We start from the raw sequence: 18,493 nt of genomic DNA, 5'->3' as shown, positions 1-18,493 counted from the left end.
CAGGTTGCTATTAAGTATGCAAGAGAGCGTTGCAATGAAACTCTCCCTCCTCCGGGTCTTGGCTTGGACACCAACAGGTTTGCTGTGTAACAAGCAACACAGATGATGCTCACTTGCCGTTTCTCCAGATTCACTTGCACTATCACGGCACACATAGCATCTTGATAATTTATCTGTCTGATAGCCAAGCCATTGCTTCTCCTTCTAAAGGTCTAGTCACAGTGAAAGGACCTGCCACACATTTTGACATCCTAGAAGACAGAGTGGGCATTTGGTGGTTAAGGTCACACGTGGTTCAATAAGGCCTCAAACTCTGGGGTGCATTTTTAAAGCAGAAGGTAGCATTTTTTTCTCCTGAACTACTCAAAATCCTTTTCCCTCCTGTAATTGCAATAGGTGATCATTATGAAAAATGAATATACAAAATTAGTGAAAAAAATCTCCATAGTTCTACCAATGGAAAAAAAATCACTGCTACCATTTTGATGTATTTTCTCTACTCTTTTGAAGGGCAAGCTTTCGGTTTTGTGCTATTTTTGTTTTACACACTGTGATCAATATGGTGTACATGGGATTATCTAGCTTTCTAACTTAATATTTTATCATAAATATTTTCTGAGCTATTATGTCATCTTGGTAAGCCTCCTTTTAAGTCTTGCATAATGTTCTGTTGAGGGTCAGTTCCATGATCTGCTTTACTAAACTCTTATCATTACACATTTAGACTGTTTCCTAACTGTTCCATACTAGAAATGATATGATGAACATCCTTTTACAAAATTTTTATATTTAGGAATATTGCACCAGACTAGATTACTAGAAGTATTACAATATTGTTGGATCAGATGATACTACTATCTGTAAGGTCTTTTACATGTAAAAAAAACCAAAAACAAATAAAAATGGCACCAAGGTTTAAGGACAAGGACACAATGGGGGAAAGAGCTGAGGCAAATGCAGTCGATGAGGTAAAATCATTATTACATAATATGCTCATACAAATTTGTAAGAAAAACACCATCAATGACATAAGTAAGTAACTGGCAATGACACCAACTCGTCAAAATATGAAAGCTTAGCTACAATGTGTTACGCAGGAAAACCTTCAACCTTGTGAGCAATCCAAGAAATGCAAAATAAAACAAGATACTATGTAATTCCATTTATAAGATAATCTTAAAAAGACAAAGCTATAGTGATGGAGAATAAATCAGTGGTTACCAGGGGTTGGGGTAGGGTAAGACTATAAAGGGAAAGCATGAGCACATTTTTTAGGGAGATGGATTTATTCTAAAGCCTGATCATGGTGATGGTTATAATCTTTACAGACTTGTACAACAAAGACAAAAATTATTTTACTGTATGGTGATTTAAAAACCAAATATCTATCTACATAAACACACATAAACATAGACATATATATAGATATATGCTATTGACATTTTGAAGGATGTATTATAATTCCAGAGGTTATGTAGATAAAACACAAATAATATACATTAGAAAACTGGGAATTCACATAAAAGATAAATTAAAAATCTTAAAGAAATCCAGAATAGTCTCAAATTATGAAAGAGAAATAGAGCCTCGAGAAAAAGAGCTTTTACTCTGTGGAATTTAAACTCTTCTGAAATTTTTGCACCTGGGTGAGAAGAGCTGAGGAAAAGTATTTCATAAATAAATAAAATAATTGACATATAAGTTGATAACGCATTTCCTTTGAGGATCAATATTCAAATGTTAAACTACGTGGATAAAGAGTGAAAATATATAAAATGAAGCACAATAATAATTTTTTTACCCATGAAATCAGCAAATATTTTTGAAACACTCGTATCTAATGCTGGCAAGGATAACAGGAATCAGGCACTTAGTGCCACTGGGTGTGTAAATTTCACAATCCTTTTGAAGATACAAGACCCGAAAGATGTTTAGTAAATGCTTTTTTGCCGAGGATGACAAAATTAACATAGAAGATTTTTTGTACTCAGTATTAATGGTAAGGGAGAAGAGGGATTTCCCTGGGTGTTAAAATAGAAAGGAGAATTCCTTGTGTACAAAAATACATGTGCTGGAATCCCTGTAGCAGGACCGAGCTTGTGAATCCCTCCTGCCAGTCTCCCTTGGGCTGTACATTTCCTATGGTCTCCTCTTTATCTTCTGGTCATGGCAGCCCCACACGTTACAAAGAATACTACCTGGCTAAGACCACAACTGACTAGGGTGCTCCCCCAGGGCAGGGGCTCTAAACTCACATTCAGCTCCCTCTTGGGCATCTCCAAGTGCCCTCGACTCGCCAGCCCCCAACTTCCCTTTCGAAAGCCTCCCTCTCGTTTCTCCAGCTTGGTGACTGGTTCCAAGACTCTGGGCTGCGTGCTCTTGGACCAGCCCCATCTCCTTCTGCACCTGCCCTCCCTCCCTCACGATCACCTTCTTTCAGTTCTGCAGCGCCCGGCTGGACCCATCACAACAGCTTACCCTGATCTTCTGTCTCCAGTCTTGGTGTCTTCTCATTCCTGCCACCGCAGTCCCAATGTTCTTTCTCAGGACCACGCAGAACTGCTGCAGCTTCTCCGTCTGTCCTGCTGTTTCATGCCTCCCCCCTCTCCCAGCAGTGCCTTCCTACCTCACTCCATGCCCCGTCCGCTCCCCCACCCCCTGCTACCTTGTCTCTCAAGTTCCTGCTTTTCTCGCACCTTCCCCCAAGCAGTCTAGGTGGGGTTTAGTCAGCCTTCCCTCAGGAAGAGAGTCCCTGTGGTGCCCCTGCCCTTCCTGACGTTTGAGTGGAGTGAATCTTTGTCTTTCTCTTCAGCTCTCAGTCCTCAAATTCAGGTCACTCCATAGGCTCCCACCAGGATTTCTCCTACTTAATCCCTGAGATACCACAACGTACTCAGAAGAGGGGTTGTGACTCAACCTGTAGAGGGTCCCTCTGGTCTCAAGGGCGATATATCTAGTAGAAGCCCTCAGGGTCAGTGTGGGTGAGTGGCTTACTTTCCCAGTCTTCAGCTGTGGTAAAGGATTTCTTTCTGTTATCACATTCCTTGTGTCATTTTAGTAGCCTTGGGATTGAGGAGGCGTCTCAGTGCCTGTGCTCATACTACGATTTCCCTTTACTTTTATTATTATTGTTATTTTTCCCGATTTCCCTTGAGTCCTTCACTGGATGTATGGGTTCGTGTGTATCTTCCCTAACAAGACCACAGAGGCTGAGATCAGGGATACGGGTCCTAATGATCTTTGTAGCTCCAAGGGCTGATTGTTCCGTTCATGCACAATAGCTGCTCAATGCATTTTTGTTAAAGGAATTACCTTTCAAACGCAACCTTTTACATAATCTCTTCATGTTCATACATTTCTTTCACTATCACGGATACACTCTGGGCCAAGTGCTTGACAGTTATAGAGAAAGTCAATAGCCAAGGAAATGTCCCAACCCAATGTCATCAGGAGCTCAACTGCTAAGTCTTGTTTTCTCATTTGGAAAATGGTGATCACGTTTCCTGTCACAAAGGGCTCTGAAGATTAAATGAAGAGGGCTGGCTCAGGGTAAACTATTGATAAATGTTAGTTATTATAACTATTATTACTCTGGTACATTTTCTAATGAGCCTTCTTGACTTTATTGGTTTGTTCCTAAAAGGGCAAGAGAGTTGAAATAGCCTCTTTCGGAGCATATTCAGGCTGAATTATGTGACCTTCCTTTGTGCTGTGCTACTGAGCTCCCGTGAAACTGAAACCCTACATCTTTCTTCTGATAGCACTATTGCCTTCTAATATAGTCATCTTGATTCTGGCACTTATCACAATGGACTATCCGTTACATCCACCCAGTCTCCCATGCTTTTGCTATCCCCTCTGCAAAATACCATCATAATATGTCCTTCAAATTTGTGAAGAATCTTGACTTTGATGGACTCAATGTTTAAGGATGATCTCATTTGCCTTTAGCACATGGCTGGGATGCAGGTAGGTGATCAAGTGCAATTGCTCGGCCACAAGCTCAGGGTCACACAAATGCTACGAGGGGCTGCATGGAGAACTCTGGTCTCCTGAAGTATTGGGCACTGACTCAGCCACTTCCCCAAGCTGCTGTGTCTGCTGCAGCTCAGACCTGCCAAACACTCTGAGTGGTGTGAAGGGTCGCCACAGCATAACAAAACTGATGGGGACCAATTCTATACAAATAGAAAGCAGCAGAAGTGCTCTAGACTCATGTCAGCTGAAAAATATCAAGAGTTCTCATCCTGCGCAGCAGATGAAATGAAAATTAGCATCTTTTTAAAAATGGACAGCATTTGTCTTGGTATGATGCAGTTGAAGGCTCAGTGATAGAGAGAGAATATGATGGAAATAAAATAATAATATCCATCACTTTATCATTAAAACCTTGAACGTGTAAAGGAGAGAACACAAATATACCAACAGCAAAGCTGAGAATGGAAAAAAAAAGCTTTTAATTGTTTCCAAATGCATCCATCTGGCCAAAATTTGATAAATTAAATATTGGTTCAGGAAAATTTTGGCAAATTAGGCTACACTTACGGCTTTTATATTTCTTTATGAGCAAAGCTTCTTAGGTAAAAATGACTGCTGTGTGAAATAATCTACTGCTGTAGAAAATCATATATAATAAAAATTAACTTGACTCATGACGTGTACAGAAGAAAGATGGTCACTAAAGATCACATAATCAGAGAATGTATTACCCTGTGGTTAAGACTTCAAGAAAGTAATATATTAAAAAAGAATCTGGTTAAATATTAGCCTCCCAGCCACAAATATGGTCTCAAAAGTGAATTGAAACAATAAATAGAAACTGAAGGTAATGTTTTAACATAACCCCTAAAATACGTGCTGCAATGAGAAAAGAAACACAAAGCAAACAGACCATCTGTTAGAACTAGTAATACTAATTTTTTGGCAGAACAAGTACTTCTTTCCTACCTGCAAATATTAACAAGACCCAAAAATAAACAATAGTGTAGAAATTAAACAAATATTGAAATAGAGAAAATAAAGCACCTGGAATAGCACTATAAACATTCTGACAATAATCTTAATGCATGACATGAAAATATAGTCCCACTAACACATAGCTTTAATCTAACTACACAAATACTCAAGAATGTGTTCTAGCCCTTGTTGGATTAAGTCATGATTTTTTTTTTAAGATTTATTTATTTATTTCCTGCCCCTGTGGCTTGTTCCTTTTCTTTTGCTGTCTCTTCTCTGTGTCCATTCGCTGAACGTTTTTTCTGTATCTGCTTGTCTCCCTTTTGCTGCATCATTTTGCTGCACCAGCTCTCGGCAGCGCATGGGCCATCAGCTCTCCATGGGCATGGGCCAGCTTTGCCTTCACAAGGAGGCCCTGGGACACGAACCCAGGGCCTCCAATATGGTAGACGGGCGCCCAATTGATTGAGCCACAGCCACTTCCCAAGTCATAACTTCTTAACATGGTATTTAAATGGCTCCATGTTTAGCTTCAACTTGCCCTCACCACACTACATCTTATGTACACATCTTAGCAGAAGTCCCAGCCAATGTGGACTTGCCTTTGTTTGTCAAATACATCCTGACTATCCATCTTCATGGCCCTGTTTATGCCAGTCCTTCTGTCTGGAAGGCGGTAGCCATTTCCACCCATACACAACCGCCATCTTTCAAAATCTTTCTCATCCTTCAAGGACCTCACGCATGTTCTGTCACATTCAGAAATCCTTACCTGTTCCCAACCTGGATCTAAGCATTCTCCTTGCTCTTTCCATAATAAAAGAAATTAAAAAATAAAAATAAAAACAAACAAACAAAAAAAACACCGGTCACTTATTTGCCCACAGTTCCTTGTTGACCATTCCAGTCGTGCTCAGCTCGGATGGCTCTTCTCTGCTCCATGTGGTGTCCGAGGGCTCTTTCAGGTCTGGGACCTAAGCTGGGCTGGCTGGGCTGGCTGGGACAGCTAAGCTTCTCTTTCCACAGTGTCTCTCACTCTCTGGGGACCTATCCTGGGCCTGTTTACATGGCAGCATCATTTCAAGGGGTGAGAGAGGAAACTGTAAGTCCTTTTAAGGGCTAGGCATGGAATGCACATGAGGCACTTCTGCCACCTTCTATTGGTCAAAGCAGATTTCTTTTTTTTTTTTAATTTATTTCTCTCTCCTTCCCCACCCCCCGAGTTGTGTGCTCTCTGTGTCCATTCGCTGTGTGTTCTTCTGTGACCGCTTCAATCCTTATCAGGGGCACCGGGAATCTGTGTTTCTTTTTGCTGCATCATCTTGTTGTGTCAGCTCTCCGTGTGTGTGGCACCATTCCTGGGCAGGCTGCACTTTCTTTCAGGCTGGTGGCTCTCCTTACTCCTTGCACGCATCAGCACTGCACATGGGCCAGCTCCACATGGGTCAAGGAGGTTTGAACCACAGACCTCCCATGTGGTAGGCGGACACCCTCTCCATTGGGCCAAGTCCACTTCCCTCAAAGCAGACTTCAAGGCCATCCTGCATTCAAGCCATGGAAAGAAAGTCTTCGGATTGATTAGGAAATATAAAAAATAATTTGTGGTCACTCAGATTGAGTACTGAGAACTGGATATAGTAGACAGTCAAATACATATTGAACTTAAATGAGTCAATGGCACACTTTTTAAAGGAAAATCAGATTTTAGTTTTAGATCCAAGAGTGATACCTCTAAACTGGTGGTTCTCAAACTTCAGTGTGCATGAAACTCATTGAAGGAGCAAACTAAAATGCAAAGTTTAGTGCTCCTCTTCCTGAGAGTCTGATGTGTAGGTCTGAAGGTAAGGACCAGGAATCTGCATTAAAAGAGCCACCCAGGTGAGTCTGTGGCAGATGGGTCCTTGGACACGTTTTGTGAAACTCTGGTCTAGACATATCCTGTAGCAATAACCAAAACTGACACAATTATAGCAACATTGACTGCTACAAAGAATTTCACTGTACCTATCTCATGAGATCCTTAAAAATTCTATAAGGCAGAGAAGGCATTACTAGACACTTGCCTGATAATATTAAAAACAATCATAACATTAATAGTTGCAATCACCACTTGCAGATACTTTCACAGACATTATCTCTTTAAGATTCTCCCAATGACTAGGATGTAGATAGGACAATAATTATGACGACTTTGATCATTTTATCATTTTGTAGATGAAGCTTAGCGAGGTTAAATAACTGGCCCACAGGCACAAAGCATTGCCGGGGTGCCAGAATTTGGTCACAGGCCTTCAGATCCCAAATCCCTTTCCGTTGCACCCAGGTGCCTGTTGTTCGAATTAGGGCCAGCAGGGTACTAAGTGTAGGTCTTCCATGCTTTGCTCTTACCTACTTTTCACTTCTACCTGTCTCCTAAAATTGATAGCGTTGTCAAGCTCAGACAGGGGCAATTATGGGTAGCCCTCCATATGTGAAGGGTTACCTTGCACAGGACAGGCTCTCACCAGAGCCATTTAGGAATCAGATGTCCCCTGAGCATGCATATTGGTCCTTTTGTCTTCAGTGCAGCAAGCTGCGATTGCTATTGCTATGAAGAAGAAGGAAGAAGGAGAGAAGGAAGAGGATAGGGGAGAGGAGAGCTGGATATTTGATTTTTTAACATCCAGCCTGGCCAATTACGTGCAATTTAGGGGGCTAGAGGATGGGAGGGTTGTGGGTGTCCCAGAGGTGGGGCCTGAGGCTCTCGGGGAGCCAGATGGCTTTATGTGAGCATCAGTGAGCAGCCAGCCTCTCCATGCTCTTCCAGCTCCTGTGCCCACCTGCCCCTTTTCTCCCTGTGCTTCCAGTGCCTGCTCGGTGCCCCCTAGCCTCAGCGGGTGGCATCAGGCACTCACTGCATGGTGACACTGCCGTGCGGTGTACTGCAGAGTTCAAGCATTCACATATGCCGTTTCTAAAAGGGGTCTGGCTTTCCCTTACCCTTTAATCCACATTACAGCTGCGAGATGGCCATGGAAATCTATCCTTTAAAACATTATTTCTGTATTCTTCAGAGCCCCCAACTATCGGCTTAAAAACGACCCTGTAAGTAACTCTTGAGATGGCTTTGCATTTTCCTGAAGGAGAGAGTAGGAGATGGCCAATTGTAGTAAAAAAAAAAGGCAACAACAATCATTATCCTATTAAAACTCATTAAAGATTCTAATCAAATCTAACCACTCTCCCATGTACAACTTTTTGTTTTTTGGAGGTACTGAGGATCATACATGGGAAGATGCACAAACCACTGAGCTACACCCACTTCCCTCCCATGTATATTTTCTACTGCCTTAGCACTCTCTGCAGGGTGTGAGGTAACTATACTTTTAGTGGTCAAGTGGACTATGTTACAATTAATTTTGGTTTCTAAGCAAATTCCTCAGTAGGTACCTGAAGGATCATTTGATTAAGGTGTTAAAAGATAAATGGAAAAAGTACAACTGAGATGCCCCAGACACTCTTGCTTTAAGTCCTTGCGTGGTAAAAAATAAAAAATAAAAAAAGATACACAAAAAGGAAAAAGACTCACTAACTTTTTTTCTCCCCATCTGAGAAGATCAGTTCTCAGTTTGGTGTCCTTGAGGAAGTGTTACCTGAAGGTCATGAAGCGTCAGTCTGGACAAACTCTGCTCCCAAGACTTTACAAGTCAAGAGGTTGGCAGGCTGACTTGATCAAACTCCTCACTTTCTCTTCATCTCTTCCCCAGGCAGCTGCAGAGAGGTAGAATCCTTGTGAATTCTTTACCCACAAATCGGCTTTTTAGTAGTAGGGGCACACAGTCAAGGCCATTGATCCCAAGTCTACCCATCTGTGACATGTCTACCTGCAGGTATTATTTTTGAGGATTGCATGAGATAAGGTATGAGAAAATTCTGTGCTATATGTTATAACACATATTGCATAGAATTTATAAATATTTTTGACTCACCTTGCTCACTTTTTTTTCCAGGAGGTATATGGGATTGAACACAGGACCTTATACACGGGAAGCTGGTGCTCAACCACTGAGCTACATCTGCCCCCCCACTCACTTTTTTGCAATCGTTTATCTAAACTAAGTCTCCACTGACTGTAAGGTACATCATTAATATATATAGATACAGATGAATTATTTTAGTATCACTAATATTGTAAGTACAAAGGAAATAAAATACCATCACTTAAACTGTAACCCCATGCTTTCCCAACACTTAGCATTTTTTATGCTTACTGAAAATTATTTTAGACTTATTTAGCCATAGATTTTTATTATCATTGTTTTATGAATATTTTATACATATTTTAAAACATTTGCATATTAAAAATATAGTAGACTTGTCTGGCAAAGCTTTTTTAAAAACATTTTCTTCACATTCAGAGTTCTAACTCTTCTAAATCACTTTTTAAAAAATGTTTTATTTATTTCTCCCCCCTTCCCCTCCCAGTTGTCTGCTCTCTGTGTCCATTCGCTGTGTGTTCTTCTGTGACCGCTTCTATCGTTATAAGCAGCACCCAGAATCTGTGTTTCTTTTTGTTGCATCATCTTGCTGTATCAGCTCTCCGTGTGTGGGCGGCGCCATTCCTGGGCGGCTGCCCTTTCTTTCATGCTGGGCGGCTCTCCTTACGGGGCACACTCCTTGTGCGTGGGGCTCCCCTATGCGGGGGACAGCCCTGCATGGCAGGGCACTCATTGCGCACATCAGCACTGAATGGGCCAGCTCCGCATGAATCAAGGAGGCCCGGGGTTTCAACCGTGAACCTCCCATGTGGTAGATGGACGTTCTATCCATTGGGCCAAGTCTGCTCCCCTCTTCTAAATCACTTTTGACTTGGAGTTATAGATGTCTGGTGCCTTCCCACACAACGTGGTCCTCTGTGCCATCAAGAGCACTGTAAGTCTTAGGGGAAACCTGATTTCTAGGTGTACCTTGAGACGCTACAGACAGCTCTATGGCAAAGCTTCCTGTTTCAGGTGGCTAAAACATGTGAGATGTGGTGTGTGCTTCCCCAGCATTATTAGTCTACCTTGTCTACCATTACTGCTGCTGCAGGGCTCCAAATGAAGTGTTGGTAACATCTATAAGAAGTCAGCAGAGCTTTCTTTTTTTTTTTTTTCGCCTGTGGGAGAAGGTATGAGGATATTTGTAGAAACAAAAAGTTTATCCATTTAAAAATCAAGCACTCAGCAGCTGTGGCAGTCACTGTTCTCAGTGAGGAGGATTCAAAGATAAATGAAAGACGTGGTGTATGCCTGCAAGGAACTCACACAAAAATAAGAGAGGAAGGGGATTCAATTAACCTCAAAAATACACAAGCATAAGAGAAGCTTCAAAGGCAAAAGGGTGGAATATTATTCGGTCATATGAAAGAAAGGAGTTCTGAGACTTCCTGCAACATGAAAGAAACTTGAAAACATTCTGCTCAGTGAAATAAGCCTGCAGCATAAGGACAAATATTGCATGATGTCACTTATAAGAGATGTCTAGAAATAGCACATTTGCAGAGACAGGAAGTCGATTAGAGGCTGCCAGGTATGGGGGAAGGAGGAGAAGGCGGGCGGTGTATGAAAAAAAAAATTCAAACCCACAAAAATGTGGAAAGAAAAATGTTAAACTATTAGGTAAAATGAGAAATGATTAAAAAACAACCCAAAAGGAAATGTAGATTTCACCTTCACTTTCAGTTTGGCTCCAGTCAGATAATGATGTCACACAGGGAAGCCATGTGCTGGAGGTCCTGCTTGGAAACAGATGGCAGAGCCTCTATGTTGTCACCAGTGAGCACATAGGGCACCTAATTTTAAACAACTATGAGCATGAGGGCTATTTGCCCTAATAATTTTAAGGCAACTGTGTGAACCTCAGCTTGGGGCTAGCAGACCACATTTGAGAAGGAATGAAAATATTTAGCCATGGGCAATGGGGACTCTTGTGTAATATCCTCCAGATAAAAATAGCAGAAAACTCCAGAGGGCAAATATCACTCTCTTAGTGCTCCCAAGGCCTATGGTTTGTTAATTCCATAGAATTCTTTCATATGGAATTTCCAAAAAGAAAGAGACCCTACAGAGATCAGATAATGTAGCATGAGCTAGAAAAAGCCAAGTCTTTGCATGGGTATGGCCTATAATTATTGCATAAGCAAAGAGGCAGAGAAGATATTTTTATATTTACAGTCAGCACCCAAGTTTGCTTACTCTTTTTGCTTGTTCATCCAATTATTCAACAAATGTATGTTGAGAGCTGACCATATGCTAGATGCTGTGCTAGGAACAAGGGATTTAATGGTGAACAAAAAGTGGAAGTCCTTGCCTTCCTGTAGGTTACAGTCTGGGGGAAACTCAATACTAACCCCCACATCACATCCAAAGTAAGTTCAAATATACAGCCAAGGCAAGTGCTATCAAAGAGTGATACCTTGGGCTATGAAAGAGCACAACAAGGAGAATTAACTCGTCCTGGATGAGAGGTGAGTTAGGAATGCTTCTAGGAGGAAGAGGCATTTAGCCTAGAGCTGAAGGTGAGCAGATGATGAGGGTGGTGGGTAGAAAGAGAAAGAAAGTTTTGGGCAGGGGACAGCACAACAAAGGTTCTGTGCCCAGCACTGCAGTTTCCCCGGGGTGGGGTGGTAGCTATCTCAGCTGGGAAAAGTACATAAAGAATGTCTTGGGGTAACCGTGAGTCTCTACTATTCTTCCCCTCTTCTCCATGGAAGCCTGGCTGTCGTGGGACACTGGAGGCCAAGGAAGCTGTACTGCACACTGGAAGAAGAACCTGGAATTCCCCAATGAGAAGGAAGCAAGCGGGTGCTGGGGAGTGTTGGAAGTGGGAAGGGAAGGGAAGAGGGAGCCAGAGAAGACAGAACTTTCTGCTCAACCTGATGTGACCTCATTCTCCAGAGCCCTCTTTGCAAGCCTCAACTTTCCAGTAAAGTCTACTATACCTGTAAGGCAACAGAATGAGTGGATTTTTGTTGTGGAAAGTGCTGCAGGGTTGAGCTTCCTGTCCAGGCTGATTTGGTGTTTGTGGTGATGGAGTAGGCAAGGGGCTGGGAGAAGAGCTGAGGTGATGGTGTCCAGGAGTGCAGAAGACCTTTGGAATTGTAAGAAATCACAGGGAAGATGTGGACTTCTAGAGCCCTGGAATTGGGACATTAAGAAATTTTATCTAAAGTGAGAAAGAAATCCCATCCTGACAAATGCGGAGGAGAGCAAATTCCCTAATACTGACGAGAATTAAGGAAACAGCAGATTTGAGACCAAAACTGGCATTTGAAGTTCCCTCCCCCTCCCATAGGGGATTTTAAATATTCTTAAAAAAAATGGAAACAAAGAGGTTATATTCAAATTTTAGTTAAGACAAAGTGCATTGGCCTAGGCAATTCTGTTCAAAATCTTCCCATTTTTCAAATATTACTTCTTGACTTATGCTGAGTGACATCCTGGATTTGGAAATAAAAGGACGAAAAATTTTTTTTTTTTTCCCTTAGATCTGAAGGCACAAGAAAATAATGATACATTTCTTGCATTTTTTTTCATTTCTTGCTTTTTTGAGTATAGGATTATTTAGTCATTTATTCCCATTTATAAATTGGGAAATCCAATTAATAAAGCTAAATAACTAATGATTTCAGAGTAAGTTTAACAAAATTGATGCAAGGAACAATATATGACAAAATAGGTTAATATATTGCAACTAAAACACCAACAGACTATAACCCTGGACTGTCTCTGGATGCTTTTAGTGATCACTGTCTCATGGATGTGGAATGTACACATGGAGAAAAAGAATCTTAGTGCTTTCAGTAGCAAAAAAAGAAAAAAACCCAGAGAAATAGGTAGGAAAAAGGAAAGAATTTAGGAAGCAATTACTTATGATGATGTCACAAACAGGCTGTCATTTTAATAGGACGATGACCTACTCATTCAGTTGCATCAGCAGGAAGGGATCACGAAGAAAGAGGGGGCACTGGGCCAGCTGTGCAATGAGGTATGGGGTCCTCATTTATAGAAAGATAGGAGTTGAGTGTAAAGGTCTCTGAGCTCTCCTCAACCTTGGGAGGAATCCCCTAAAGAATATGTCCTTTGAGCTTTCTCAGGTTCATGAGAAAGCAGGAGATGGCTGCATAGATGCTGTGTGGCAGAGGATAGCCACCTTGTCAACTACACAAAACTATCTGGCCTGGCCTCTGCAAAGGCACCTTTTGCTTCTTTATGTCAAGGTTCTAATTAACCTTGTCTTAGTCGTAACAAAATCATCTGTAAATGAAAAGAATAAATGCTGTATTTGACTCAATATCTTTACTCTATCTAGAGTTAAAAAGGTTTTAAAAAATCCTAGGGAGAAAACACACACACATACACACAAACAAATAAAAAAGTAAAATAATAATAAAAAAGTCCTAGGTGTATGTACAGATTAAATGAGATAATGCATATAAAACATTTAGAACAATGTCTAGAATAGACTAACCTCTATGTTAGTGTTTATTATTATTATTTGAAAATGATTATCCAAATTGTGGACACTGTCCTTCTTCAGGCTGTTTGGTATTTATCTATTTCCAAATTTTCTGTGATTATAGTCACCAAAATATCTATGATTATAGTGACTGTACACTCATTAATTCATTCAACAAACATTTATTAGAGCTTTAGGGGCCAAGGATAATGTTAGTTATGGGGAGACTGAAGTAAGCCAAACAAATACTCGTTTCTCATGCAGGAATCCTAACACGGGGAAATAGACAAGAAAGCAAAACGGTTATAATACGTAATCAGTCAGAAGGTGATATGATGAGTCCCATGAAGAGAAATAAAATAGAGACAGGAGATAGGGATTTCTGGATGGAGAGTGGAAACAGTGGGGAATGTCTCACTGATCAGGAAGTGTCTCTGATAAATGACTTCGAATAAACATAAACTATAATCCATGCTGTGTAGCAGTTCTCCAAATGTACTCATCAAATGTAATGAATGTACCACAGTAATGAAAGAAATTGTCGATGTGGGAGGAGTGGGGGGTTGTGGGGAGTGGGGTATATGTGAACCTCTTATATTTTTTAATTGTAACATTTTTAAAAAAATATAATTTTTTAATTATCTTTTTTAAAAGTTAATAGAGCACACAAAACAGTACATTAAAAACCATAAGAGGTTCCCATATACCCCACTCCTCACCCCTTAATGTAACATTTTGTGTGATTTATGTATCTTTTAAAAAAAGATAATTAAAAAAAAAGAAAAGAAGAAAAATAACAAAAAAAAAGAAAAAAAAAAAGATCTAAAAGATGGGAGCAAGTCATGCAGATATTCCAGGCAGAGGAAATAGCAAATGCAAACATTTGAGGCAGGAGCTTGTCTGGCATATTCTAAGAAGAGCAAGGAGACCAGTCTGGCTGGGGTGGAATGAACAAGGAGTAGAGTAGAAAGAGATAAACTGGAGAGGTCACTGGCATGGCCATCTAATAGTAGTCTAAGCATTGTTAAAAAAACCTTTGAGTGAAGACGGGACACTATGAAAGGGTTTTGAGTTCAGAAGAGCTTTACATTTCCAAAGCATTGTTCTGGGGGGAATATGCAGAGAAAAGGACACCATCTGGGGGCTACTCCATCATTCCCGTGGAGAGCGGACAGGGGCAGGAACTGGGTGGCCACAGTGGAAGTAGCGAGGAGGGTTGGGGTTCTGGATATACTCTGAAGGTGGAGCCAATAGTGTGTGCCAGAGGACTGCACGCGAGGTGTGAGAGAAAGAGTGGAGCAAGGAAGACCCCAAGATTTGGGGCCCAAGTACAGGCTAGGACACGATCACCATTTATTAGCATGGGGAAGAGTGGGCAGCAGGTTTGGGGTGGAAGATGAGGGGTCTGATTTGAGACAAGTTAACTTTGAAATGTAGAGTAGAGAGTTGATATCTTTCCTAAATTACGAATTACTATGTATGGCCTAAGGATTTTATTTTTTTAATGCCCCGTGGATGGAAACATTGTACTTTCAGCAGCAAGGTATTGAAATTGATTGGACACATGGGTAGTTATTGAGAATTATGGGACCAGATAGTTGAAAAGGCTGGGGCATGTGATCTGGAAAGGGGCAAGCAGAATAAAAGCTAAGGCATGAATAATGCAGTGATGGTGGCGGTAGTGAGGACGATGATGTTCATCCTTCCCCGAGCACTTACTCATCACTTTGTTAGTGGGAGGTGCCGATTTTCTCTCCTTGTGTTTTCAAATAAAGGAGCTTCCCAAGGTTAATATTCCTGGCCTCTCTGTGCCCCTTACTCATACCCCCTACAAGAAGAGGGGCGACTTATCCTACGGGTGAGTACTGCCCATCCCAGCCCCTTCCTTTCTTTTTGGGGAGGGTCTGCCAACTTTCAGAGACTGCTCAGCAGGGTGGGGGGCAGGATCTGCCCCCGTCTGGGGCGACCTGATGCTGTCTAGCATTTTTATGTCAGTACGGGTAACAGTGACCAACCCACTTGGTGGCACATTTTAGCCACACTCACCCAACCAAACTTTATTACTACTTAAGTTGATATTTTTATTTCCATCTCCCCGATTCCTGATATATCTCAATTTGTTCCAAACACAAACATAGACTAGAAGGGCTATTTATTGAGTTCTCTACAATCCCCGAAGTTGTGGAAAGAGCTTTAAGCAGCTTATATCTTTCAATGCCTCTATTTGATAGATAAGGAAACTGAGCCTTGGGAGAGTAAGCAACTTGCTCAAGATCACAGAGCTTGGAAGTGACAGGACTTGGATTTGAGCCTTGATCCCAACTGACTTCAAAGTCTGTGTTCTTTGCCACCTTACTAAGTGTCTCCACCCAAACTAGTCAATTATCTTTTTGTTAGAAACTTCCCTTTAAGGTTACATCAGGGAAGAAGTGAAAATAGGGAAATTTCCTTATTCTAGTTCCATGCTCTGACAGTTCCTAAATACAACAGATAAATTTTAACTGTAGACCCAGGCTCTCTCAGCAGTTCCAGCCTTATCTACTTGCTTAATTATCTTAGCTACTTAAGATAATGGTCATCTTAAGTACTAATTTGATATTCCTGTTTGTCAGTACCTGTGGTTTAATGATCTATCTTTCTTCCACACGGTTGAAATCTGAAGAGTTAAAAAGTGGGTAACATAAATGGAGTTGAAGCTTCTTGGAAGAACATACGCTCTCTTTTGGTTGTGAAGTCAGGGGTGCTTATCTCGGTAATGTCCCCAGCATATCATCAGTTTGTGCTAATCTACTTTCAGGCTTTCTCTTTTCAAGCCTTTAGATAAGGCTATCAGTAAGGATTTCTAGGGCCAAAATGTAGATCAAAGCTAACTGCATCATATAAAGCTGGAAAATATTTGGTCTCCTTGACTCTATTTTCTAACCATAGTTAGGCTAGACATTTAATGAGTACAAAAATGTTACCCCATATGGGAAGCAAATTTACTATGGCTCTGTTCCTAGTGTCAAAATGTACTCTTAAAAAAACAATCTTCACAAATATTCAGAACAATATACACAATAGATGAAAGGTGAAAACAACTCAAATGCCCTTGGAAGCTGAATGGATAAATACAACATGGTAGATGCATAAAATGGAATATTATCTGGCCATAAAAAGGAATGATGCTGTGATCCATGCTACAACATAGATGAATCTTGAAAATGCTATGCTGAGTGAAATAAGTTAGACATAAATGGACAAATATTGTATGATTCCACTTACATATAAAATATCCACAATAGGCAAATATGCAGAGACAGAAAGTAGATCAGAGGTTGCCAGGATCTTGGGGAGGGGAGGAAATCTGGAGGGGGTGATAAATGGGTATGGGGTTTCCACTTGGAGTATGGAGAGTTCTGGAACTAGATACAGGCGATGGTTGCACAACATTGTGAATGCTCTTGAGGCCACTGAAATGTACACTTTGAAATGGTTAAAACGATACATTTATGTTAAGTGTACCTGTAGTAGATTGAATATGCACCTCAACGAAAGACATGTTCTTAATCTTAATCTATGTTCCTATGGGTATGAAACCATTTGTGAAGACTCTCTGAATATGTTAAGGTGAGCCAGGGTGTGGAACTCATTTGTCAATAGGATCTTCAAAGGTCCTATTTAGGTGTGGCCAAGTGAATCAGGGTGGGTCTTAATCCATATGACTGGAGCCTCATGGCAGGGGGGAAAGAAAAAGCAGTCACAAGGAGAGAGATCACCAAGAGATGCACGAGATGGGGGTGGGGGGTGGGCAGAAATGCAAGCCAAGGAGCTCCAAGTTTACATCAGAACACTATAGACTTTGGGGAGAAAGCATGGTCTTGCCGACTGAGCTAAGAGCCACTGTATGGTATTTGTCATAGCAACCTGGCAAACCAAGACAATATCTTAACACAATAAAAACAAAACAAAACAAACCATGATCTTCTCTAACTCTGGTTTCATCAACCAAGTCACTCTAACTGAGACACTGGATCTCCCCAATGGACCAGGCCAAAAGCACATGGCTCTGTGCAGTTAGCTGCTCTATGAGGAGAAGCATGGTCCCTGGAATGGCAACATGAAATCGGAGCCAGGGCAAAGAGCATCATGATCAAAAGGCACCTCAATGGAGAAGGTGAAGCTGAAGTATCTGTACGGGGGGCTGGTGTTCAGGCTTCCATTACCCTTGGGCCTTTGCATCATAGTCTACAAAAATGCATGGAGAGGCATATGGGGTTTTTGTTTTTTGGAGAAATGGAAATGTTCTAAAATTGATTGCTGTGATGAATGCACAACTCTGTAATCACACTAAAAGCCACTGATTGTACACTCTGGACGGAATGTATGGTATGTGAATTTATCTCAATAAAACTGCTTTAAAAGGTGATGGCATCATGAAAAAAAGGTGAAGACTGCTTAAGATTAAAGGAGCTTAAAAATAAAGACAATTAAATACATCACGAAATCTTGGGTTGGCTAAGAGATTGGGGAAAACCTGCCATAAAAAGATATTACTAAGATGATTGGTCAAATTGAATATGGATTGTGTATGAGACAGAAATATTGCATTGATGTTAAATTTCTTGAATAAGATAATTGTGCTGTGGTTATGAGAATGCCCTTGTTAAAAAAAAAAAAAAGACCTGGAAGTAGATGTGGCCCAAGCAGTTGAGTGCCTGCCTCCCACATAAGAGGTCCAAGGTTGGGTTCCTGGTGCCTTCTGAAGAAGAAAAACTATGAGCACACAATGAGCAGACTTTGAGCAAAAAAAACAATGAACAGACGAAAAAAACAACAAGCAGACAACGAGCAAGAACAATTAGCAAGACAACAAGCAAAACCAAAAAAGGAGCAGAGAGCAGATGTGGCTCAGGCAACTGAGCTTCTGCCTCCCAGATGGGAGGTCCTGGGTTCAGTTCCTGGTGCCTCCTAAAGAAAAAACAGACAAGGAGCAAAAAAACAACAAGCAGATAATGAGCAAAACCCAAGCAGATAACAGAGCAAAAACAATAAGCAGATAATGAGCACAAACAATGAG

At 41.1% G+C, this 18,493-nt stretch overlaps 1 protein-coding gene across 5 annotated transcripts in view; it reads right to left on the bottom strand.

Moving 5' to 3' along the window:
- Positions 1-18,493, bottom strand: part of PRKCQ (protein kinase C theta) — a 167,473-nt gene that overhangs the window by 96,541 nt on the left and 52,439 nt on the right. For 2 of the 5 annotated variants that reach the window (XM_004480070.3, XM_058282440.2), the window contains exon 2: positions 8,589-8,706. The exons of 1 other annotated variant lie outside the window; for it this stretch is intronic. Coding sequence is in view for 1 of the 4 variants with exons in the window: in XM_058282438.2 (XP_058138421.1) it covers positions 8,529-8,543 (15 nt within the window). In the remaining 3 variants the exon portion in view is untranslated. Of the gene's footprint in view, positions 1-7,935; positions 8,073-8,528; positions 8,707-18,493 lie in introns of all 5 variants that reach the window. 2 more of the 5 variants (XM_071210076.1, XM_058282438.2) reach the window with 2 other exon arrangements.

Source organism: Dasypus novemcinctus, chromosome 20 (assembly GCF_030445035.2).
Source record: "Dasypus novemcinctus isolate mDasNov1 chromosome 20, mDasNov1.1.hap2, whole genome shotgun sequence".
In the NCBI taxonomy this organism is placed as follows: Eukaryota; Metazoa; Chordata; class Mammalia; order Cingulata; family Dasypodidae; genus Dasypus; species Dasypus novemcinctus.
Note: the sequence above shows the minus strand (reverse complement) of the source record. Positions and strands in the feature narration are given on the sequence as shown.